This window comes from Camponotus floridanus, unplaced genomic scaffold (genome assembly GCF_003227725.1).
Source record: "Camponotus floridanus strain SB8 unplaced genomic scaffold, Cflo_v7.5 scaffold23, whole genome shotgun sequence".
Classification (NCBI taxonomy): Eukaryota; Metazoa; Arthropoda; class Insecta; order Hymenoptera; family Formicidae; genus Camponotus; species Camponotus floridanus.
The window spans coordinates 1,960,318-1,982,156 of record NW_020229359.1 but is presented as its reverse complement, the minus strand read 5'-3'; the positions used below and the strand labels follow the sequence as shown (position 1 = coordinate 1,982,156).

The window sequence follows — 21,839 nt, the reverse complement described above, 5'->3', positions numbered from 1 at the left end:
TAGTTCTGCGCAGACGCAATGACATTACATTTCTGTGATTGGTTCATTGAACTTTGTGAATGCTAGAATGAGCTATCAAATCATTGAACTCTAGATATTGAACTTTATGAATACTGGAAGTCTATGTATTTCGAAAAGAATGAAAATGTGGAAAGTGAGCCAATTTATTAGAATATTTATAATTGCATTAGTCAACGTCTCTAGTTGAAACATCAAGAAATGGGGACGACACAACTTTGGCTCACATTCTGAGGCTTTTTTATTGATAAAAGTGCCTCTAAAAATGATTTGTCAATCAAAAGGCTTATAAGTCACTTTTAGAAGCACTTTTACCGATAAAAGAAGACTTAGAATATGAGCCTTTGAGAAAGAGGCAGTGCATAGTTCAAGAGTTCAATGCATTGAAATACATTCTAGAATAAGACATCCCTTTATTTAGATTTGGTAGAGAGCGTCACAAGTTGGAGAAAAGATAGCATTTGATTATTCTCGTCTCGTCTTAACACATATTATTTACTAAAAATATTTGCTTCAATTAGTTCTACTAATTATTTCAATGTGTTGGTACCACGTGGCACAATAAGTATTATTAATAGTAATTATTTACAAAATTTAATTATGATAAGCTATTATTAAATCATTTATAGATTTTTTGAATGCTATCTCGAAATATATTTTTTAAATAATGTTTTTAGAAACAATATTTTTAGAAAGGATTAAAATAAATATAATTATAATTGTGATAAGCTATTACTGAATCATTTATAGACTTATTTTTCTTGAATGCTACCTCAAAATATTTTTTTAACAATATTTTTAGAAAGGATTTTATCAAAACGAATTTTCTGTTGAAATATGACCAATTAGGACAAAGAAAATTTTAACTTCTTTTACTTAAATTTTAATTCTTAAATCTTAATTAATTTTAATTTTAATCTTTTAATCTTAATTTTAATTCTTAAATCTTAATTAATTATAATTTTAATTTTAATATTTTAATTTTAATTTTAATTCTTTAAGGCCCGGTTCCACAATTCGAGTTAATCCGAGTTTAATACGTTAAACTGGGTCCTGATTGGTCCATTTGCTACTTAAACTCGGATTAACTGGATTGTGGAACCGGGCCTAAATCTTCAATCTTTAAGGCATACGAAAAAAATCCTTTCGTTCCGATTGACCAATCAAACGCTTCAAGATTTTCGTATCGTCCAATGGAGCATAGTTTGCCGCCATTATATATTGGGTCTGTTCTTTTCAGCTGCCCTGTTGCACTAGTGTAATTAGTTAGAGTGAAAGAAAGCATGTTTGTCTCTTTCTAACTCATTGCACTAGTGCAGCAGTGCAGCTGAAAAGAACAGATCCATTAAGGTGCAATTTCATTGACGCTAAAAAGTAGCGTCAATGAAAAGGCCGCTTTACACACTGAAATAGTTGAAACTGTTTGAACTTTATTTTATTGACGCCATATTTAGAGAAAGTCTAGTGATTTTAATTTGCCGCTGGTTTCTAGCATCAATGAAATTGCACCTTTAAGCGGCCTTTTCATTGACACTACTTTTTAGCGTCAATGAAATTGCACCTTAACAGTTGGCAGCCCTACGAGATAGGCTGTGCAGCACTGCGCATATATAAAATAAATTTGAAATCGCTTCTAGCTTAACCATCTTCACGCGATCAACTTTATTTGAATTGCACGGCATCGCATCGAATTATGATGCGGCGTCGATTTGTTCGAACGTAATTCGGGACATCGCGATGCTGTATAAGCGTCGAATGAGCACGAATTGTCACGCAAATATGATAAATCACATCTACTCACCGTTCACCGGCTGTTCCACAGGCCGCTCCACTCGCTCGCCTCGGGACGTCCCATTCCGATCTTGATGCACACGATATCATCAACGCGAACGCGCGACACTTTATTCGGCACTCCCGATATTCGCTCGCATCCAATAATCATCATCAAGGGCGCAAATAACGCGACGCGACTTCGCTCCATCTTCGCGATCGCGCTATCACTGAACTGTGAAAAATAGCTGTCGCGCACTTTCACAGACATATTATGAAAGTCGCGCGATCATTCTTGAACACTTTCGACGCTCTTTCACTCGCGATATTCGTTTAAAAACGGTTAAAAGACGCGAAAAATGCGGACGTACGACGATCCGTGTAACTGCGTATGACTCCGATTCACGTATGACGCGTATGACGTAGCAGTGACGCGTATGACGTACAACACGCGCTAACATGGCGGCCGAACCAGTGCGCATTCGTTTCTGCGCACTGGTTCGGCCGCCATGTTAGCGCGTGATCGCTACGTCATACGCGTCACTGCTACGTCATACGCGTCATACGTGAATCGGAGTCATACGCAGTTACACGGATCGTCGTACGTCCGCATTTTTCGCGTCTTTTAACCGTTTTTAAACGAATATCGCGAGTGAAAGAGCGTCGAAAGTGTCCAAGGATGATCGCGCGACTTTCATAATATGTTGGTGAAAGTGCGCGACAGCTATTTTTCACAGTTCAATGATAGCGCGATCGCGAAGATGGAGCGAAGTCGCGTCGCGTTATTTGCGCCCTTGATGATGATTATCGGATGCGAGCGAATATCGGGAGTGCCGAATAAAGTGTCGCGTGTTCGCGTTGATGATATCGTGTGCATCAAGATCGGAATGGGACGTCCTGAGGCGAGCGAGTGGAGCGACCTGTGGAACAGCCGGTGAACGGTGAGTAGATGTGATTTATCATATTTGCGTGACAATTCGTGCTCATTCGACGCTTATACAGCATCGCGATGTCCCGAATTACGTTCGAACAAATCGACGCCGCATCATAATTCGATGCGATGCCGTGCAATTCAAATAAAGTCGATCGCGTGAAGATGGTTAGGCTAGAAGCGATTTCAAATTTATTTTATATACGCGCAGTGCTGCACAGCCTATCTCGTAGGGCTGCCAACTGTTAAGGTGCAATTTCATTAACGCTAAAAAGTAGCGTCAATGAAAAGGCCGCTTTAAGGTGCGGCCTCATTGACGCTAAAAAGTAGCGTCAACCATTGGTTGAACAAAGAGGTAAGTATACTTACCTCTTTGTTCAACCAATGGTTGACGCTACTTTTTAGCGTCAATGAGGCCGCACCTTTAGCCCGGGTCCACAATAGGTAATTTAAGCCCTAAGCCTTAAGAAATTGACCAATCACAGTCAAGTATGAAGAGAATATCTGACTGTGATTGGTCAATTTCTTAAGGCTTAGGGCTTAAATTACCTATTGTAGACCCGGGCTTACACACTGAAAAAGTTGAAACTGTTTGAACTTTATTTTATTGACGCCATATCTAGAGAAAGTCTAGTGATTTTAATTTGCCGCTGGTTTCTAGCGTCAATGAAATTGCACCTTTATCCGTGCAGGCGGCATTGACGTAAAGCGTCCTGTCAGAGGTTATGGTCAATACTTGTACATACAAAAGTAAAAGTCACAGGAATAAATGTTCATGTAGCCGTTAAATAGACATATACTCATTTTCCTTGAGTTATTTTTATAAGGAAGTCACGGGGTGAGTATTTACTCATTTATTGATGGCACAGTATTTATACAGTGTATTATATGCAGTGTATTATAAAATACACTTCACTGTATTAGTATTAGTTGCGTTACTATCGCATAATAGTATTTAATAATATTAAGAGAAAAAAGAAAATAAAAGATCATATTATGATCTCTCTTTTCTCCTTTCTCTTAATATTATTATATGAAAAAGAGATCATATTATTATATGAAATTATATGAAAAAAAGGTCATATTATGATTAACGCTAAATATTATTCTCTTAAAGAAAGCTACAATCTTTCAACATGTCTGGAGGTATGCTTTATGGTGGAGATGAAATAGGAGCATTAGTCTTTGATCTGGGCCATCATTCCTTAAGAGTGGGCTATGCTCAGGAAGATACTCCAAAGGCAGAAATCCCGGCTGTTGTTGGTATTGGAGAGGATGCCAATGGTACAGTCACTAAGAATGAACCTATGGATATTGATGATAAGAAGCCTGATAGTAATATTACACAAAGCGGGACCAAATATTACATTGATACCACAATTCTTCATGTTCCACGAAAAAACATGGAGGTTGCGAGTTATATGAAAGATGGTATGATTGAAGATTGGGATCATTTTGAAAAGGTAGAAAATAAGTAATACTTGGTGTAGAACTTAGGTGTTATATGCATTAAGCTTTTCATGTTGAAAATACTTAACTGTATATATTTATCTCTTTGTTCTAGGTTTTAGATTATACATATTCAAAAATAATCCAATCTGATGCTGAGTATCATCCTGTATTATTCTCTGAATCACCATGGAATATGCGCAGCAAGAGAGAGAAGTTAACCGAACTAATGTTTGAAAAATATAATGTACCAGCTTATTTTCTCGTGAAAAATGCAGTTTTGGCTGCATTTGCAAATGGCAGAGCAACTGGTATTGTTGTTGATAGCGGTGCTACGCATACATCTGCTGTGCCTGTGCAAGATGGATTTGTATTGACACAAGCTATTGTTAAATCTCCCCTTGGTGGAGATTACATAAGCATGCAATGCAGGCAATTCTTACAGGTACACAAATATATATATATATATATATATATATATATATATATATATACACATTATTTAAATGCTTTTCAAATTTCATTTATCTTATTTATCTTCACATACATATACAGGACAATGATATCGATTTATCTCCCCCTTATATGGTGGGCAGCAAAGAAGTAGTCAAAGATCATGATAAACCACGATGGGTTAAAAAGAAAGGTTTACCCGAAGTCTCTAAGTCTTGGCATAATTATATGGTGAAGAAGGTAATTCAGGATTTCCAAGCGACAGTTCTCCAGGTATCAGAAACGCCATACGATGAGAAAATTGTTTCTACAATTCCTGCAGTACAATATGAATTCCCTACTGGATATCATCAGGTATATATTTTAAGTAATTTGTTTCTTCCATGATATATAAAATGATATATAAAATCGTTTGATTAATAAGACATGAGATGATTAAAATAAAATTTTGAAGGATTTTGGAAGCGAAAGATTTCGAATACCAGAAGCGTTATTTGATCCCAGTATGGTACAGATGCGCGGAGGTATGGTTGGTAATACCATGTTGGGAGTGGGACACATCGTCACGACTAGTGTTGGTATGTGCGATGTCGATGTACGACCGGCGCTTTACGGGAGCGTTGTGGTAACTGGTGGCAATTCATTTATTCAGGTACAATTTTAATATATGCCAAGTGTATATTCTCGAGAAATACTTGAAATTCTTAAGGATTTTTATTTTATCAACTTATTTTGTCTTATTTAGAAATCAGGGAATTTTTGTGGAATTTTATTTAAGGAATATTTTTAAAAATTGCTTCTTTGATGGTTTTGTTTATATTGTAAGTAGTCAGCAATCTATTAGAGCTGCTACTAAAACTCTTATCAGTACCAGCATATATTATTCAATATATAAAGGTTTATTTTAAAAAATATATTTAATAAAAAATTTGAAATTTTTTAAGTTTAAAATTCTCAGACCAATTATTTACAAGATTTTTGAATATACACTCTAATATAGAATATTAGTAAATGATTGTTTTTCCTTTGTATATACCAATAAATTATTATACACTTATAGGGTTTCCCAGAACGCTTAAATAGAGATTTGTCCATGAGAATACCTTCTAGTATGCGTCTCAAATTGATCAGCGCCAATGGTTGTGCAGAGAGGAGATTCGGAGCTTGGATAGGTGGTTCAATATTGGCTTCAATTGGTACTTTCCAACAAATGTGGATCTCCAGTCAGGAATATGAAGAGAGCGGAAAGAGTCAAGTAGAAAGAAAATGTCCTTAAACCACAACATTTTGTTGTATGTCTTCATCGAGTCGTCTTAAAAGGTCAGATTTGTACAGAAAAATATTGCATATAGAAAGTGAATACAATTTTCGGGACACAAAAACTTACGTTCTATGATATTGGGTGTGTGTATTGTTTGATCATCTATAAAGAATTTGAGAATCATTAAACATCTTTTTACATAAAATAACTTTTTATAATGTTATAGTAATAAATATACTTGTGATGTTATCAAATTATGACATGTCTACTAGCATTCAATACATACAAGTACATATATTATAAATGATATTACACTATGTTCCGAATTATGCTATAAGTAAAGGAAATAGAGGAATCATTATTTATTATTGATGTCCTATGAAAATGCGACGAATTTTGTAAAAATTATAAGATTTTTTATATAAAACTTACCAGAGACTCTGTCTAAACTTGTTATCTGCAGTTTGATCAATTTTACCACATTTACTCGATGTCCTGTTAGTCTCACTGCCAAGTGTTATATACGTCACATTGGAATTGTGGACATTTGATCTTGCTATAGCAAATGTTATTACAAGAAAGAGAATAAAGAGCATATGTTCACCTGAAACATCTCTTCTATAGTACATACATGTATTTTGCATTGAAATAATAAATAGGTATAAAATAGAAGTACAAAGGAAAAGGAATGTGTCTCTTTTCAAATGCCTTAATTAATTATTGATCAAAGAAGCAGCATTATACTGAAATAGCATTACTGACTAAACTATGTAATTAAAAAGACTAGGAAAGGAAAGGAAAGGAAACTTAAAGTTTGTCTTTATGTGCCTGCAATAACGAAAGATGTTAATCTAACAAATTAGCTATTATTAGGTTTGAAATATTAATGAATATAGGATAGTTATAAAGCCTACATTTCATGTCCCGCACCTATATGTAGATCTTTAATACAGTCACTTACTAATTAACTTAGTACTAATTAATAATTGTTTCTGTAGAATGAACAATTAATTAAAAATTAAATTGTGGAGGGCCGATAATATATATATAATACATTTTCAAACATTAAAATATTTATAATTCGTTTATAGATCTCTTTAATATTGTTTCTATTGATATTAGCTAGCAAAGATCTCTGATATATAAAGTTATTACGAATATTAGCTTCTCTCAAAACTTTAAAATTCTGATTGTATATCCTTTTAAGAAAAATGGAAAAAGATATCAATAATTATGTATTTATTAATAGAAAAGTTTTAAAGTTTATTGGCCTTTATCCAACGAATATTGTGAGATATATCATGTGTTGTGTGTGTATGTTTGCCATTGTTATACCACAAGCAATGCAAATTTATCAAAATTGGAATGATTTGGCCATAGTATTGGAAACGAGGTATATAATGTATTCGCAATTTCTTATCATAACAGACCAAATTTTACATACATACATTATGCAATTTGATTATAGTTTTAAGAGGAAGATTAAAATCATCTTATTTAATTCATATACATTTTTATAGTTCAGTATTGCTTACTATTTTACTTGCTATATTAAAATCGTTGGTTTGGATAAGCAACAGAAGAAAAATGGATTCTTTTATACAGTACATGTTAACAAATTATTGGGAAATAATGACAGCACATGTTTCGAAAGGTGCAAATATATATGCAATGTAAATAAAATTTTTTCCAAATTGCACATAAATGCGTTTAAGGTGCAGTGTAATACACGCATTATTTATGCGTGCGTGTGCACTAGTTATTTATTACTACTTATTATTTATAGATATGTGAGAAAAGGATCTTTATATACTAAAAGATATTTATTCTTGATTTGTAATTCTTTAATATTTTTCTTTAGTCTACCTATAATTGAGATATTTGTTACTATGATTAAAAGTACCAATGATAACAATACAAGTACAAAGCATTTTCCATTCATAGCTTTATATCCAAAAAATTATTATAACTTCCCAATGTATGAGGTAAGAGTTTCATTTTTTTCAGTTTATGTGTAAGAGTTTTATTGTTTACAAAACTGTTGATAATATTCTGTTTACACAGATTATTTATCTTTCGCAAATGGTAGCAACAAGCTTATGTGGCCTTATTATTTTGGGAACTGATACTTTAATTGCAACAGCAGTATTTCACACATGTGGGCATTTTAAAATACTTCATAAAAAGATAGAAAATATTAATACTGAAATTGATCTAGTTAGTATCTATTTCACATCGCCTTTCATATCGTTGCATTATAAATGAATACATTTAGAATAGCTATTATTATGTATCAATTTCTCTTATTACAGATACAACATGTATACATTGAAGAAAATATACGAAAAATTAAATTACAAATAATAGACATTATTAAACATCATCATTTAGTCCTTTGGTAATAATTTTAAATGAGAACAAATATATTATTCTGATACATATAATCATCACAAATAAGATATCATAATATTCTAGGTTTTGTGATTATATGGAAAAAATTTTTAGCCCAATGTTGTTTCTACAAACATTAGCTAGCAGTCTCATAATCTGTTTAGTAGGTTTTCAAATTGCAACTGTAAATACTGCAATTATAAACTCTAAATCGATTAAATACGTCTCATATTTAATCATGGCACTTTTTCAATTGCTGCTTTTCTGTATTCCCGGTGATGCTCTGATATACGAGGTGTGTGGGTAACAGTGAAATAAAATTACCTTATATATTTTACAAAAATATATATAGGTTTTTTTTATCACAGAGTTCTATGATTAGTAGAACTATGTATACAATCGCTTGGTATGAATTGTCCACTTTATTTAAAACTGAGGTATGTTTACTTATGTTGCGTAGTCAAAAATCTAGTAAAATTACCGCAGGAAAATTTTATACAATGCATTTGGAGAATTTTAACGCGGTAAGAAATTACCATATTAGAAAAATGTATGAGAATTCTACATGTAAACAAAAAAATATTTTATTTCTTTTTTTGATTTATAGGTATTGAACACTGCAATCTCATACTTTATGTTGCTTCGAAGTTTTAGCTCGGATGAAACTAATGTTAAATTATAATTGTATAAAATTATGCATAGATTATTGATAAAAAATTGAAACATTTAGAAATAGTAATAATAATAATTTAAAATTGCATGTAAAAGTTCTGACAATGTATGCATGATCAGTACACAATACTGTACATTATATTATCGTACATTATTCTATTCTGTTTGTATAAAATATTGTAAGTATTCCTGTTATTCTTATTATATTCTATTCCACTTGTTATAAATATGGACCCCAGCCAAAATACATTTGGCACAAATTATCTATGCTAGTTGCTTCTAAAATCAAATGATTAGTTTGTCCTTCGACACTAAGATGCAATGCAATATTTTCTGCCTTTCTTACAGAATAACGAATCAAGCCTTTTAATCGTTGTTCAATGTTCTTTATATGTTCTACAGCCTAAAACACACAAAAATAAATGTAATGTTTTCATCCCTTATTGCACAATTTGACATAAGAGAAAAGTATTTTGTTATACTTTTTCATTTGTTTTTTCAGCCGCGTCACCAGGTTGATTCTTATGCCAACTGACAAGAGGATCATAGACGAAAGGTGTGAGTACACTCAGTAATGTGCTCGATTCTTGCCGAAGTACTCTCATGGTAATTTGGCAAGCGCGTCTGAATGGTCCTTCAATTTTAAGAGGTCCCATAGCATTTACCATATTATGTGTCAAACGAAACGGTACACGTTCAGGAAAATCGAAAAGTTCGCCCTAAGAATATATGTTATGGTGTGATACATTTAATAAAATGAGAGACACATATTTAAACGTATGTACGTAAGAATAAAAATATATAAGAAAAAATATATACTTACTCTGTTGAACAAGCAGTTGAAATCAACATGTACACAATCTCCGCATTTAGAATCAAACAATATATTCTCTCCATGTCGATCTCCAAGTCCAAGTATGTAACCCACCATGGACATAACAGCGGTTGTCCTAATATACGCTGTACGAGCCTCATACCTTTTTGCAAATATTAAATAATTAATATCTGTATGTAAAAAATTAGATAGCAAAATGTATCGTAATATATTTTATTGATATACCATCCATATGGATCAGGAAACATGATACGAAACCAATCGGCAAATACAGGAGGATGCCGCGGCAATAATTTCTCTAAAAAGATTTGTCTCTTTTTTTCCAATGGATCCTTTAAATCTAATAAAAAGATTCAGACATGAGATAAGATATTATTATTTTTTTTGAAATTGAATTTTAAATGTTAGTAATCAAATTTCGGCTTACTACATATCATCATTTTAAGTTCCCTGTTTAGACATGCAATGCCTTTTTCTCTATACAAATTCATAATAGTAGGTCGAAGACCAACCAAGTTTGGTACCCATTCTATTAAACCACATTCTTCGTTTAATGGCACCACGCTCTGTAAATTGAGAATAATTAATTGATTAATTAATAATTCATTGATTTATTGATATCGAATCCGAATCGAATATGTATCAAGGACAAATCATACATATGTTCGTATATAAAGTCTCCTTTGTCGCGATTCTCGATCATTTTGGAGATACTTATTCACAATATCATTAAATTCCATTAATCTGAAATCTTTACGTAAATCGTCTTTTGGTTTGCACATGAACAGATATTCTTTACCATCCGATCCTCTTAACGCAATTCGTCGCGGTCGTTGAAGCGATGGCATTATTACCACGTTTTCTTCTATTTTTGTGATATGCACCCATGTCCTATACATGAAAAATAACATGAAATATAATGACATGAAATATATTACAATAAAAGTAATATTTTGATAATAATTGTGATATGTACAATAGAAATGGATTATGATTTTCAACTGAAGCATTCTTAGATGGAAGATGTAGTTGTCTAAACTTTGTTGTTGGCATCATAATTGGACTGAAATCTTTAGTTGCGAGTAACTTCGGCAAATTTTTTGATAAATTAGTCACCGTGGTATTTAATATCCCCTAGTAAAATAAAAAGTATATACATTATTAATTTGTGATTTATTCTGTTATAAGTAGTGTCCCATTATGATTCTAATCTTGTCACATTATGATAAAATAATAAAACTTACATCCGGTATTGTTTTATTCGATAATTCGATCAATCTTTCCCAAAGTTTATGAAAATCTTTGATGAGCTTAGACATCGCTAATGTTTTTAATTGTGCATGATTTAAAATTTCCTGACACCGTTTCTGTCGCGCCGGATATGAAGACTAAAATAAATAAAAGATTCTATATATTTGTATCTTATAAACTAGTGTGTTTTGTCTAATGTTATTAATATTAATAAAATATACGTTGAAAACTGATGCCATCATCCATAAACAATGCTGAGGATATGCAGAAATTAATTTCACCAAAATTGTACAAAGAGTATTTTGCACTTGCAGACATGGGTGACAAATTCGTGATACAAGCTGGCTGAATGCTGTCAGCCACATAAATGTCGGTAATCTATGATGATACACTTCTGCAACATGAAAACTGATTATTATCATAAATTGATTTTTTATTACTAATCCAATAGATACCCATAATCTGAGTCATCTTTGATAGACGATCTTGACGGAGTCTAATAACATCTGCCGGGTCAGAAGTAATTGTAGTACGAGAAGCATGATCCAACCAAATAGTCAACATCTTAGGCATTGAATGATGAATATACTTGCAGCCATATTGAAGCGATTTGCCATAAAAGTTCATCATATGCACTTGTAGATCTCTATTAATGATAAGTATAATTTCAATCATAATTCTAATTTCAATCATATCGTGATAAAATTAAATTATATTGAAGTAAATTTACTGTCTGTTTCTATCTTTGTCGTCTTCAGACATTCTCTCAACGATAGTGTCGTAATATTGAGCACATGATACCCAACTTTTTTCCCATCCTCTCCATACTTCTATTGCCTCTTTGTAATTAATGATACAACCGTCTGTATCAACATTAAGAGTTTCATCATTATATTTCGCAAAAAGAAGTTTTGCCTGTAAAATATAAACATAGGTATATAGGTATATAAAATTATAAATATAAATTATAAATATTATATAATACTTTTTAACAATAATAATTGTTTTAATATTAAAAACCTTTGCATATTGTTTTCTCTCTTCATTACAATCTCCTGAAGACAATTGCTTGTAATATTGTGCTGGTTTGAAATAATTTAAGAAACTACGATTTAAAGTAATGAAAGCATTTTCTTGACAACCCTTTTGCCAATATAATTGAGCTTGTTCTATATACAATGGTTGTGGTGGACATGAATCAGTAGCTGATAAAATATGCATATATGCTTGTTGATGTAAGCCAGCCCTAATATAAAATAATTTATTTAAAAATACGTAAAAATTATAATTAAAACCAAAGAATCATGTATATATGTATACGCATAATACATACTTTCTAGCAATTTTAGCACTTTTTAACCAAATTTTGCCAATTTCTTGCTTAAGCATCGAATTCTCTGTATTGTGAATTTTTTTTTGTAACTGCACAGCTAAATCCAAAGTAGCTCTACGCATACTCAGGACAAACTCTAAACCGCGAGATGCTCTCAATAATTGTCCGCGTTTATCCCATTCTTCCAGTATTGTTGGGAGACCTTCTGCATTGTTTAGCATCATTGAAACTGCTTTGTCAAATTCATTCAATATATGTAATCTGGAAATAATATGACAAATTTGGAAACTTTTTAATATTTTTAATATGTGTATGTGAAAAAAAATATACATATAAATTATTAATTTTTAATATGTGTATGTGAAAGAAAAATATACATATAAATTATTAAGATTTACTTCATAATGTACGAATAACTCTGTTGATAAACTCCGGGTTGGGAGGCATCTTCTAATAACGATACTAAATTTTTCTTTAACGATAGCAAATCCGGTTTGATTCCTTTTATAAGATCATCTAGTAATACATGTTTTATATTTTTTTGCGAAGTCTCCTCAAATCGAGAGAAATGACCAAGCCTCCAAAAAAGTTCATGTTCGGTTATGAGAGGTTCTAGTTCAGGTCTGTTGTAAGATAATTTAGAAAACATTTGAGTTCAATAATAATTTATAATTGTACATTTAGTTTTATTGATAATATTACCTGTTACTTAATAGACCCTCAGATATGTGCTTGGCAGTAAATGGATGATCTAAATCAAGATAACATTGAATCATACCTTGCAAGTATGTATGTTTTAAGTCTTTTTTCTGTGCGAGTCTTTCATAACATGTAGCTGCATCCTAGACAAATTGAAATAAATATTTAAGAAGATGTAAGCCAATAGAAGAAAATATTATTAGTATTAATAAACTATTATTATTAACATTATTATTAGTATTTTTTTAAAATTACTTAAATTTTTTAAAATTACCTGAAGTTGCCCATTGACTTCATGAGCTAAAACCAGCTGTTGCAATGTAGGAGATTGATCCTGAGTTGCTAGAATACCAGATACTCCGTCGGGATCATCAAGTTGTGCATAAATTTTCTGTAATAAGATATATCTTATTGGACAAAAAAATATAGAATAAAGAAATGTACGAAATTAATAAATAATAAAGCATTACTTACAGCAAGTAAGCCATCTTCTGTTAATTCTGATAAACCTTTATTAGAAGATGCCATATGTTGCTCTAAATACATCAGTGCCCGATGATATTCCCGTGATTCATAGCAACCTTTTGTCACAACCAGGCTGTCCAATCCATCGCAAAACTCTAAAAATATTAATAAAACAAGTAATCAATCGACTTATGTAGGAATAAAAATAATATGTAAAATAGGATTTTTTACGATTTACTTTTTATCGCTTCATATCTACTATCTTGCAGTGATCTTCTTTCTTTAAGCCATCTTTGCAAATGATCTAATATACAAAAAACTACCTGTTCCAATAATAACATTAAATAATAGAGTATACAGTTAATAACATTAGTAATAGTTTAAAGTTAATATAATTATAGTTTATAGTTAACAAAAATTCGTGCTAACCCGTGAGCAGCGCGTACGTTTAGTTTCCTCCGAGATTCTTTTGTCATCGGCTTTGACACTCTGTCCATATCGGAGTGGTAGATGACGCATAAGTTCAGAATCTAATATAGGTTTCTCTCCAACACTAATTACAGTCAACATTTCTTGTTTAAGCTTAATATGTATCTCTCTTTCATTACTTGCAATTACATGCGCTAGTGAAAGAAAGTGATATACTAAATGTATATAATACTAAATGTATATATTAAAATCATTGGTCTTTGAATTTATGCTTGAACTTACTTATAACATATGGTAGACAAAATATCAATGTTTTTATGTCTCGCTTGAACGCCAATTTGCATGTTTGTAATATATTATTAAGCATTGTATCATGTACAGCATTCGATATACTGCAAAGCCAATTGTAAGCCCAACTTTCGACTGAAGAACCGGCTTCGGAACTATGAAAGTGTTTATCAGTTATTAATCAGTTATTAATCATGGTGAAATAATAACACAAATAATATTAAAAATTAAAAATATGTATATGCACATAATTCAGACTAATCTTTTATAAAACATACCTATAAATAGGATGTGGTAAATCATTATCATCACTAACAGTTGCTATCTTATAATGTGATGTCAAAAAAGGAGTGATGATTTGTTGTGTTGTGAATGGCAAATTATTCCATAATTCTTTATTTCGGCCTTGTGGAGAAATGTTGTATGCTCTTAATATCTCCTGGAAATATCGATCACATTAAATAAGATTTTTTTTTGTAAATTTGTCATAAATGCGTGTATATATAAAATGTGTGTTACAGAATTACATACTTGTATAGCAAGTGAAAAACAATCCATACTTTGACTATTTTTTTGTATTTGAAAAGCACGTACAAGTTCAACAAGTATTGCACAGGCAAATTCCTCATTCATATCTGATATAAATTTGCTGTCCTCTGTAATAGAAAAATTTTTTAAAACAGATGTAAAGAAAATTAAAAACATAAGAAAAATAATAATGAAGTAAAGACAATAAGAATTTAAAAAAAAATTTTTTTTTAATTCAATACCTCTGGAAATAATTCTTCGCGGAAGAAGACTCGGTTCAATAGCTCCCAATTCTCCAAGGCATTCTCCATAACATAAACGAATAGATTCATCTTTATCTTGACATCCAATTAACAGAGTATCTAACAGCTGTAAAATAATATAAAAATGTTCTAATAAATAATAAACACATAATATTAATTTATAATAATGATAAACATACTTCAACTATTAGTGGATGAACATCAGTTTCACTTAATATCATTTTGTTAAGTTCACAGCGATGCTCTTCTAAAAACGTTTGTAAATATTTCAGAGCTCTAATTCGTACCTCATCAGTTTCATGCGTAATTCGTTTCAACCATAACTCTAAATTAGCATTAAATCCCTCGGGTCTAAAATAAAAAATTTTTATAAAATTTCGTTAAAAATATAAATTACAAATTTATTATTATTGCTAAAATTACTTTGCTTGCAGAATATGTGCCTTGACTATATTAGATATATCGGTGGGAACTTCCATGTCATCTATAAAAAATAGTTCTGAAATATGACTATTGTGTTCTCCATTATTTTGAACAATCAGAAACTCTAACATACTGTTGACTTTTTCTGGAAATATTTTCTGCAACGATATTAATGATACACATATCGTTGGAAATAGTGATCCTAAATCTTCGATGGCTATACTGGAAATAATTTTTATGAAAATTATTATTTAGAAATATAATTATTAATAATTATCAATTTCACAAATTACACATTATATTAATTTGATATTTTTTTTACATACTTGTGAATAAATGCATCCCATGCATCACAGACTAAGCGCGGGAAACCAGGTCTTTTAAATCCAAGTGAAGTTCTTAATGTGGCTAGAATTTTATATCTGAGTGGAGTTAAGTAAGTAGCACCCATGTACCGAATTAAAACAGCTAATGAAGCAAGTGCAGATTGTTGCGTATGTTCATCTGACTTGGGACCAAGTTTTATATCAAAATTCACCAGTATACCATGCAATCGTAGATTCAAATAAGATGCCTGTGTGTGTGTGTATATATATATATATATATATATATATATATATCATAATATATTCTTAACATTGTGCTTTATATTAATGAGCTAGTCATAATATAATTATTAATTAAATAAACTCACAACTTGTTTTTGTGTATTAAAATTCCCTCTCTGATTACTATCATAATCTGAAATAATTTCTAAAAAGCCTATTATTCCTTTGGGGGATTCATAAAAATTTAACATAAGTTCCTCAAAAATTCCCTGTAAAATAATATATACGTACATATGACAAATTTTTTATATTATATATAATAAAAATTAATTTTATTGAATAATAGGAGTTGATCTTTACCATAAATGACTGTTTTGTAAGAAGTTCAAGATTAGTCTTTGTTATACTCATTACTAGTTTCAAACAGTCTGTTATTCGTAGAGGTATATTCAAAAACGCATAACTATAAATATACTAAAAAGGAAAAAGAAAAGATAGATATTATACATTGTTATATATTAATTTGATTACATAAATTATAAATTATATCATTTTACACACTGCGAAATATTCTTCAAGCATTTGTTTTGTATCCATATTTATCAATTCGGCTATATCATCTAAAAGTGCATTTGCTTGTGGAACTTGAACAATAAGGGCAATCAGAAAGCAGATCGCATAATGACCGTCCTTGCGTAGCAATTGACGTGATCCTTCATAGCCAATACATTTAGCGACGCGATGTACTGTAGTTGCCATATTATATGAGTAATATATATAATTATTAACTGCACTTTTCATTATGAGCTGTAACGAGATAAATTGCCAAAAATTCAAAAAGAAATAACACTATTTATAAAAAACAGTTACCTCCAAAAAATCTTTTCTGTATCTAATATATAAAGCCTTTGGAGAAACATTTAGAAAATCAGCAACATCCTGATATGTCACTATGGCAGATGCTATAGCTGTAGGTAACGAATTTGGATGCAATATTGTGATCAAGAATACATCCAGAATTCTTTTTTCTGTTAAATGTAATGGAACACTGAAATTTTATCATTATATTAACAAAAAGCCAATTTAATATTTATACAAATTTTAATATCAAATGTTTATATGTAATAATCTCTTTTTCTCTCTTACCATATAAAATTCCTTGCAGTGTCAAGTAAGGTATCATGTAAAGAATGGTTGGAAGTATTCAATGCAGTCATAAGTGCATTGGTTATAACATCAATTATTAAATCAACATATTTCTCCAAATCCTCTGGTACAGTATCCGGCAAACATTCATTGTTGCGCTTCACTATAGAGATTTTATTGCTCAATAATCGCCCGATCACTGATGCAATATTTGATCGAATCTCAACATTATCATCATGTATATAAGAGAGCCACTTCTTTGTTACTTCATTTGAGTTAAATAATTCTATATGATTCGAAAGGGAAAGAATACTTTTGGAAATATGTAAACGTATGGAAGCATTGGTTGAAGAAAGTAGATCAAAGTATGTATTAAAAATGTGATTGTAGGTTCTAGGTAAATAGTTCGTATTAGATTCAACAGTTTCTTCTATATTCTCTGTGCAGCATTTACAATATATTGTCCATTTTCTGTTATTCAATGATTCACTAGAAATAAATGTGGTAGTTTATTATTGCAATATTTCACAAACACAAATATTAATGCAATACCTGATAATTCTTCCCTTTCCTGATGAAACACAAACTATTTGACCTAAAACATTTGCAAAAGCTTCTTGTATTTCTATTTTTGTTGAAGACAAAGCAGTATTTAGAACATGTTGGCAAATATCTTCCAGTTTTATGTCTGCATCATTCAATAATAATACACTGTTCCTAGATTAAAATATAATTTTTATAGTTAATAAATATTTATAATTTTTAGTTAATACATCGATATATATAAAAATAACTTACAATATTGCTGTAACAGCTATTTGTGTCTCACCATTTAATATACATACACGTAATAATTTTAATCTTTCTTTTCCAATGCCATATGCACATAAAGTTTCAAGACATTCTGACATTGTTTCAACATCAAGAGATTTCGCTCTTTGGACCATTTTTTGACTAATATCCATAGATCCTTTGAAAGTTTGAGTAAATGGCAGTGCTAATATTGATTGCAATAAAACTTTATTTGACTCATTGTGAGCCATTAAATTTATTAAAATTTGAAAGCTGATCTGCTCATTTTGACATATATCAGAATTTAAATTTTGCATAAGAATTTTTAATATAACATTCAAATAACTTTCATATAATTTTATTTCAAGTTTCTGTTCTTCCAGCCATAATTGTAATAAAGATGAAGCCTTGATAATATATAATACTTCTGTAAATTTCTCAGCTTGTACAAAAGTTGTCAACTCTTTTCTTAATAATTTCCATTTCTCGCTTATTTCTGTTGCAAGAATAACTTCATTTGGTATAATAGCTCGTTTAATATCGATAAAAACGAATTGCATGAAAATGTCGATAATAGCCTAAAATAGATATAAATTGTTTTAAAATACAAAAAGTAAATGTATTATAGAAATATATTAATTTATATATTGATGATTATACAAACTGGACAATGTACGAAATAAGCCAGTAACTTTTCAGCTTTTAAAATAGTACAAGGTTTTGGTTCTTCAATTAAATATTGTTTAATCTTACAGCAAGCTGCTTCCATCAATTTTTTTATTGCTTCAGTTTTTGCATCATATGCTGAAAAAGTAATAATAATTTATAATATATATAAGCATGTATATAAATTTAAATAAAAGAAAAGAAAATACTCACTAACAAATTCAGAAGATATAAAATCAACAATTTGGAAACACAATTCCATAACATTAAATGAAACAGGTAATAATTCTATCAAATGTATCCATGTTTCTGCCAATTGGGATAAATGTATTGATAACTGATTCGAATTAATCCAAGTTGGAAGACTTTTCGCTATTTCTAAGCTATATGTAACTTTAGTTGTAAGTTCCTATAAATAGCCCAAATATATAATATTTTTAACATGCATTACAAACTTTATTCTTAAGTTTTATTTATACTTACCCAATCGTGAACAGTACAGTTTTTCATTATTTCTATACACAGTCGTAAAGCTTCCACCTGCAATTCTGGAGAAGATTTAACAATAATTGTTGTAGCTTTGTCCCACAGTTTTTCTTGATCCCAAACTGATACACCAGTTTTCATAATTATCTATCGATACAAATATTATTATTAAAAACAATGTCAAAAATAATTTTATTAGGGAAATATTAATAGAAATAGAAAAAAATGAAACCTTCAATAAGGATGTATATACTGATGGTAAATTTGACAATTTAATCTTTGCTGGAAATGATGTCAAATCCAGATCCTGTATAATATCCTTTTCGGTATAAAATTTTGAAAGAGTCATTTCTTCTGTTTCTTTGGCACTTAGATAAAACTGTAATATCTCTAAAATGATATGTATAATTATCAATAAATACTTGCATTATGTCAATATTTTTAATTATACTTTTATATATTTATGTAACTTTCTTTTATTCTATCTAAGTCTACTATTACATACCATCCAATATATTTACATATTCTGAACTAATAATCTGAAACATTGTCCTGTGATGCCTTGATAATATTCTAAGCATACAAGCTTGTACTTCAATACTATTTGAAAGCACCACATTGCTGGATGGCATACATGTCAAATAAAACATTGTGCCGAACAACCATGTTGTGAATGCTAAAAATATATAATTGACAGTACATTATAATTAATATAAATTTTAATATATTATATATTGTTCAGAATACAAATATATTACCTGCATATTGTTGTAGAGTTTCATTTGTTGTATCATTATTGAATGGTGGGATTAATACAGGTATTAAAGTAGAGGATCTTTTTAATAAAGATTCCAAAAGAGAACAGAGCATCTGCTCTGTTACAGGATTTTCCAGATCAGAAAAGATTGCTATTATTGGGCGATTAATAAATTGTCGTAGCGATTCTGCTGCTATCCTGTGACAAGAAATATTCACCATCAAAATATGTTACACATTTCATTAGCTTACAAAGAGACTAAAAAATCTTTTTGATTTAAAAATAATAAGTTAATAGTTAATATAAAATATATATTTATTTTGTTTCAACGAGACATTTCTATCGACAAGCATAAGCTAAATCTTTTTTCATTATGTACAAAATTATTTTTATTATTATTCAAATATTGTTATGATTTTTATTTCAATCGCACATTGAATGTTTCTACAATTTTGTTCATAATTGAATATGCAATTATTTAAATCGAGATACTCACGCATTATCCGTGGAAGTCGCCAAATCGCTATTCACTTCCATTATTACGTATAAATTGTCGTAAATAAACAAAACGTGATTCTGCCACCCAACATTGCGGTTAAAAGCCCGCGTAACAAAAATAGATCTGTTCTCTGAAGCTGACCTAGAATGGAATAAAATGAGATAGATATATATTTGAGAGCTGGAGAGAGAAAGAGACAAAAATAAAAAAGGTGCAAGAAGTTCAGCAAGAAAAAAAATGCGAATAAAGAAACGAAAATTCTTCTCGTGGGATAGCGTTTAATCGACCAATCAGAATAAAAGGAGCACAGACTCCTTCGTCCTGATTGATCAATTAAGCTATTTTATTTCCCGAATGATATTTTTCCGAACGCACCGTAAAGCAAGCAAGTCCGCAGACAATTCGCGGCGCGCATGCGCCGAGACAATCAGCTGTTCCCGTCTAGTCACGAGCGATCGCGGACTCGCTTTTCGTGCGGACGCGCGTATCTCGCCGTAATGTCATTTTTTCGCGTAAAAATTTGCACGCACGTCGGTAAGAATAAACCGCGTAAACGTAACGCATTCTCGATTCGTTGAGCCTCTGATTCGCACGAATCCCGATGAGCGAATCGCGATCTCGTCGAGCGCCGAGAGCTTAACGTTAAAACACCACGTCAGTTTTTCGCGGTAACAGTGTGGTGGTGGTGATGGTAATTGGTAATAGTAGTGGTGGTTGGTAGCGGTGGTGGTCTTCGATGGTGTTAACAGTATCGGCGATAATAGGTTTCCGTGTCCGTTTCCGCGCATTTAATGACAACGACGTAGGTGAAAAATAGTTGCTCCTAATGCGGTGGACAATAATCGGCGTCACGTAAAAGGAGAGGATGAGATCCCGCATGTTGTACGTCTACTGGGCGCTGCTCCTGATATCGATGGTGTCCAGGTGAGTACACATCCTGCTGAAACGTAACTAGAGTTCCTTGGATTGCACTCCGATTACGTAGAGTAATAAATCGCGCGAGTCGTGATAAACTCCAGTTTATGATCTCGTTTATGATCGTGATTGCAATACGAGAATAATTTCTTGCGCAAGTTTTTAATTTTTCTTCATGTGTTACATAGTCGAAGTTATATAGTAGAGTTTCAAATTTTAAATTTTTTGTAGATCTGCTAAATTCATTAATATTTTGTGAGTTCCTTTTTCTTCAATATCTTTATTATTTTTAGAAATTGTGATGTTAATTGTTATAGAACAAAAAAATTAATCATAATTTAGGAAGGAAATACTGTATAGAGAATTTTTTCATGCAATTTTTTCGATGATTACTCTGACAAAATTAGAGTTAAATTTGATTTATCAATGCATTGAAAGTATAGTTTTTTTTAAAATAAATTAAATACATGTATGTCGAATTAACTATATATACTTTGATGAATTGAATCAACTTAAATAAAATTAATTTTAATCTTGATTGTAACAGAGAAATCTAATTCATAACAGAGAA

At 30.9% G+C, this 21,839-nt stretch overlaps 4 protein-coding genes across 5 annotated transcripts in view; 3 read left to right on the top strand and 1 right to left on the bottom strand.

Annotated features, from left to right (window-relative positions):
- The first annotated feature begins 3,384 nt into the window (after positions 1 to 3,384).
- On the top strand, positions 3,385 to 9,611 carry LOC105257409 (actin-like protein 6B). 2 transcript variants are annotated; one of them, XM_011268006.2, is made up of 7 exons: positions 3,385 to 3,557; positions 3,837 to 4,182; positions 4,284 to 4,613; positions 4,724 to 4,975; positions 5,076 to 5,273; positions 5,682 to 5,941; positions 9,448 to 9,611. In XM_011268006.2, exons 2-6 carry the CDS (start codon positions 3,856 to 3,858, stop codon positions 5,895 to 5,897), a joined length of 1,323 nt encoding a protein of 440 aa, XP_011266308.1. In that variant the 5' UTR covers positions 3,385 to 3,557; positions 3,837 to 3,855; the 3' UTR covers positions 5,898 to 5,941; positions 9,448 to 9,611. The 2 variants fall into 2 exon arrangements, with proteins under 2 accessions (XP_011266308.1, XP_011266307.1); XM_011268005.3 differs by lacking the exon at positions 9,448 to 9,611 and having other exon boundaries at positions 5,682 to 6,852.
- LOC112637976 (odorant receptor 13a-like) lies at positions 7,119 to 8,147 on the top strand. The gene is made up of 4 exons (XM_025408796.1): positions 7,119 to 7,275; positions 7,403 to 7,555; positions 7,744 to 7,867; positions 7,947 to 8,147. The coding sequence occupies exons 1-4, from the start codon at positions 7,184 to 7,186 to the stop codon at positions 8,145 to 8,147; spliced, it is 570 nt and encodes a 189-aa protein (XP_025264581.1). The 5' UTR covers positions 7,119 to 7,183.
- Positions 8,217 to 20,787, bottom strand: LOC105257424 (serine/threonine-protein kinase ATR). Its single transcript, XM_025408791.1, has 41 exons — positions 20,729 to 20,787; positions 20,351 to 20,494; positions 19,856 to 20,052; positions 19,603 to 19,773; positions 19,330 to 19,487; positions 19,095 to 19,244; positions 18,825 to 19,020; positions 18,610 to 18,749; positions 17,952 to 18,523; positions 17,706 to 17,870; positions 17,154 to 17,642; positions 16,878 to 17,055; positions 16,569 to 16,814; positions 16,368 to 16,481; positions 16,154 to 16,276; positions 15,786 to 16,033; positions 15,460 to 15,681; positions 15,216 to 15,387; positions 15,016 to 15,142; positions 14,777 to 14,901; positions 14,524 to 14,684; positions 14,240 to 14,400; positions 13,958 to 14,151; positions 13,767 to 13,851; positions 13,538 to 13,683; positions 13,338 to 13,454; positions 13,067 to 13,206; positions 12,763 to 12,987; positions 12,365 to 12,625; positions 12,052 to 12,277; positions 11,762 to 11,946; positions 11,487 to 11,677; positions 11,253 to 11,425; positions 11,025 to 11,168; positions 10,757 to 10,914; positions 10,440 to 10,671; positions 10,208 to 10,346; positions 10,006 to 10,120; positions 9,769 to 9,922; positions 9,428 to 9,664; positions 8,217 to 9,348 (listed from the first exon to the last, which is right to left on the bottom strand). Exons 2-41 carry the CDS (start codon positions 20,389 to 20,391, stop codon positions 9,166 to 9,168), a joined length of 7,461 nt encoding a protein of 2,486 aa, XP_025264576.1. The 5' UTR covers positions 20,392 to 20,494; positions 20,729 to 20,787; the 3' UTR covers positions 8,217 to 9,165.
- The window catches only part of LOC105249790 (SUN domain-containing ossification factor), a 45,958-nt gene continuing 44,905 nt past the window's right edge, over positions 20,787 to 21,839 (top strand). Inside the window, exon 1 of the mRNA XM_025408792.1 lies at positions 20,787 to 21,277. Within this exon, the coding sequence (XP_025264577.1) occupies positions 21,219 to 21,277 (59 nt within the window). The 5' untranslated portion in view covers positions 20,787 to 21,218. The remainder of the gene's footprint in view (positions 21,278 to 21,839) is intronic.

What these genes read in the sequence shown, in the direction of transcription:
- LOC105257409 (XM_011268006.2), top strand. Translation starts at nt 3,856, where the DNA reads ATGTCTGGAGGTATGCTTTATGGTGGAGATGAAATAGGAGCATTAGTC. An exon ending in ATTGGGATCATTTTGAAAAG is followed by an intron (nt 4,183 to 4,283) that starts GTAGAAAATAAG and finishes TCTTTGTTCTAG; the next exon opens with GTTTTAGATTATACATATTC. An exon ending in TCCCTACTGGATATCATCAG is followed by an intron (nt 4,976 to 5,075) that starts GTATATATTTTA and finishes AAAATTTTGAAG; the next exon opens with GATTTTGGAAGCGAAAGATT.
- LOC112637976 (XM_025408796.1), top strand. Translation starts at nt 7,184, where the DNA reads ATGTGTTGTGTGTGTATGTTTGCCATTGTTATACCACAAGCAATGCAA. An exon ending in GCCATAGTATTGGAAACGAG is followed by an intron (nt 7,276 to 7,402) that starts GTATATAATGTA and finishes ACATTTTTATAG; the next exon opens with TTCAGTATTGCTTACTATTT. An exon ending in GGTGCAAATATATATGCAAT is followed by an intron (nt 7,556 to 7,743) that starts GTAAATAAAATT and finishes ATTTTTCTTTAG; the next exon opens with TCTACCTATAATTGAGATAT.
- LOC105257424 (XM_025408791.1), bottom strand. Translation starts at nt 20,391, where the DNA reads ATGGAAGTGAATAGCGATTTGGCGACTTCCACGGATAATGC. An exon ending in AACTCTACAACAATATGCAG is followed by an intron (nt 19,774 to 19,855) that starts GTAATATATTTG and finishes ATATATTTTTAG; the next exon opens with CATTCACAACATGGTTGTTC. An exon ending in AGTTATTCGTACATTATGAA is followed by an intron (nt 12,626 to 12,762) that starts GTAAATCTTAAT and finishes TATTATTTCCAG; the next exon opens with ATTACATATATTGAATGAAT.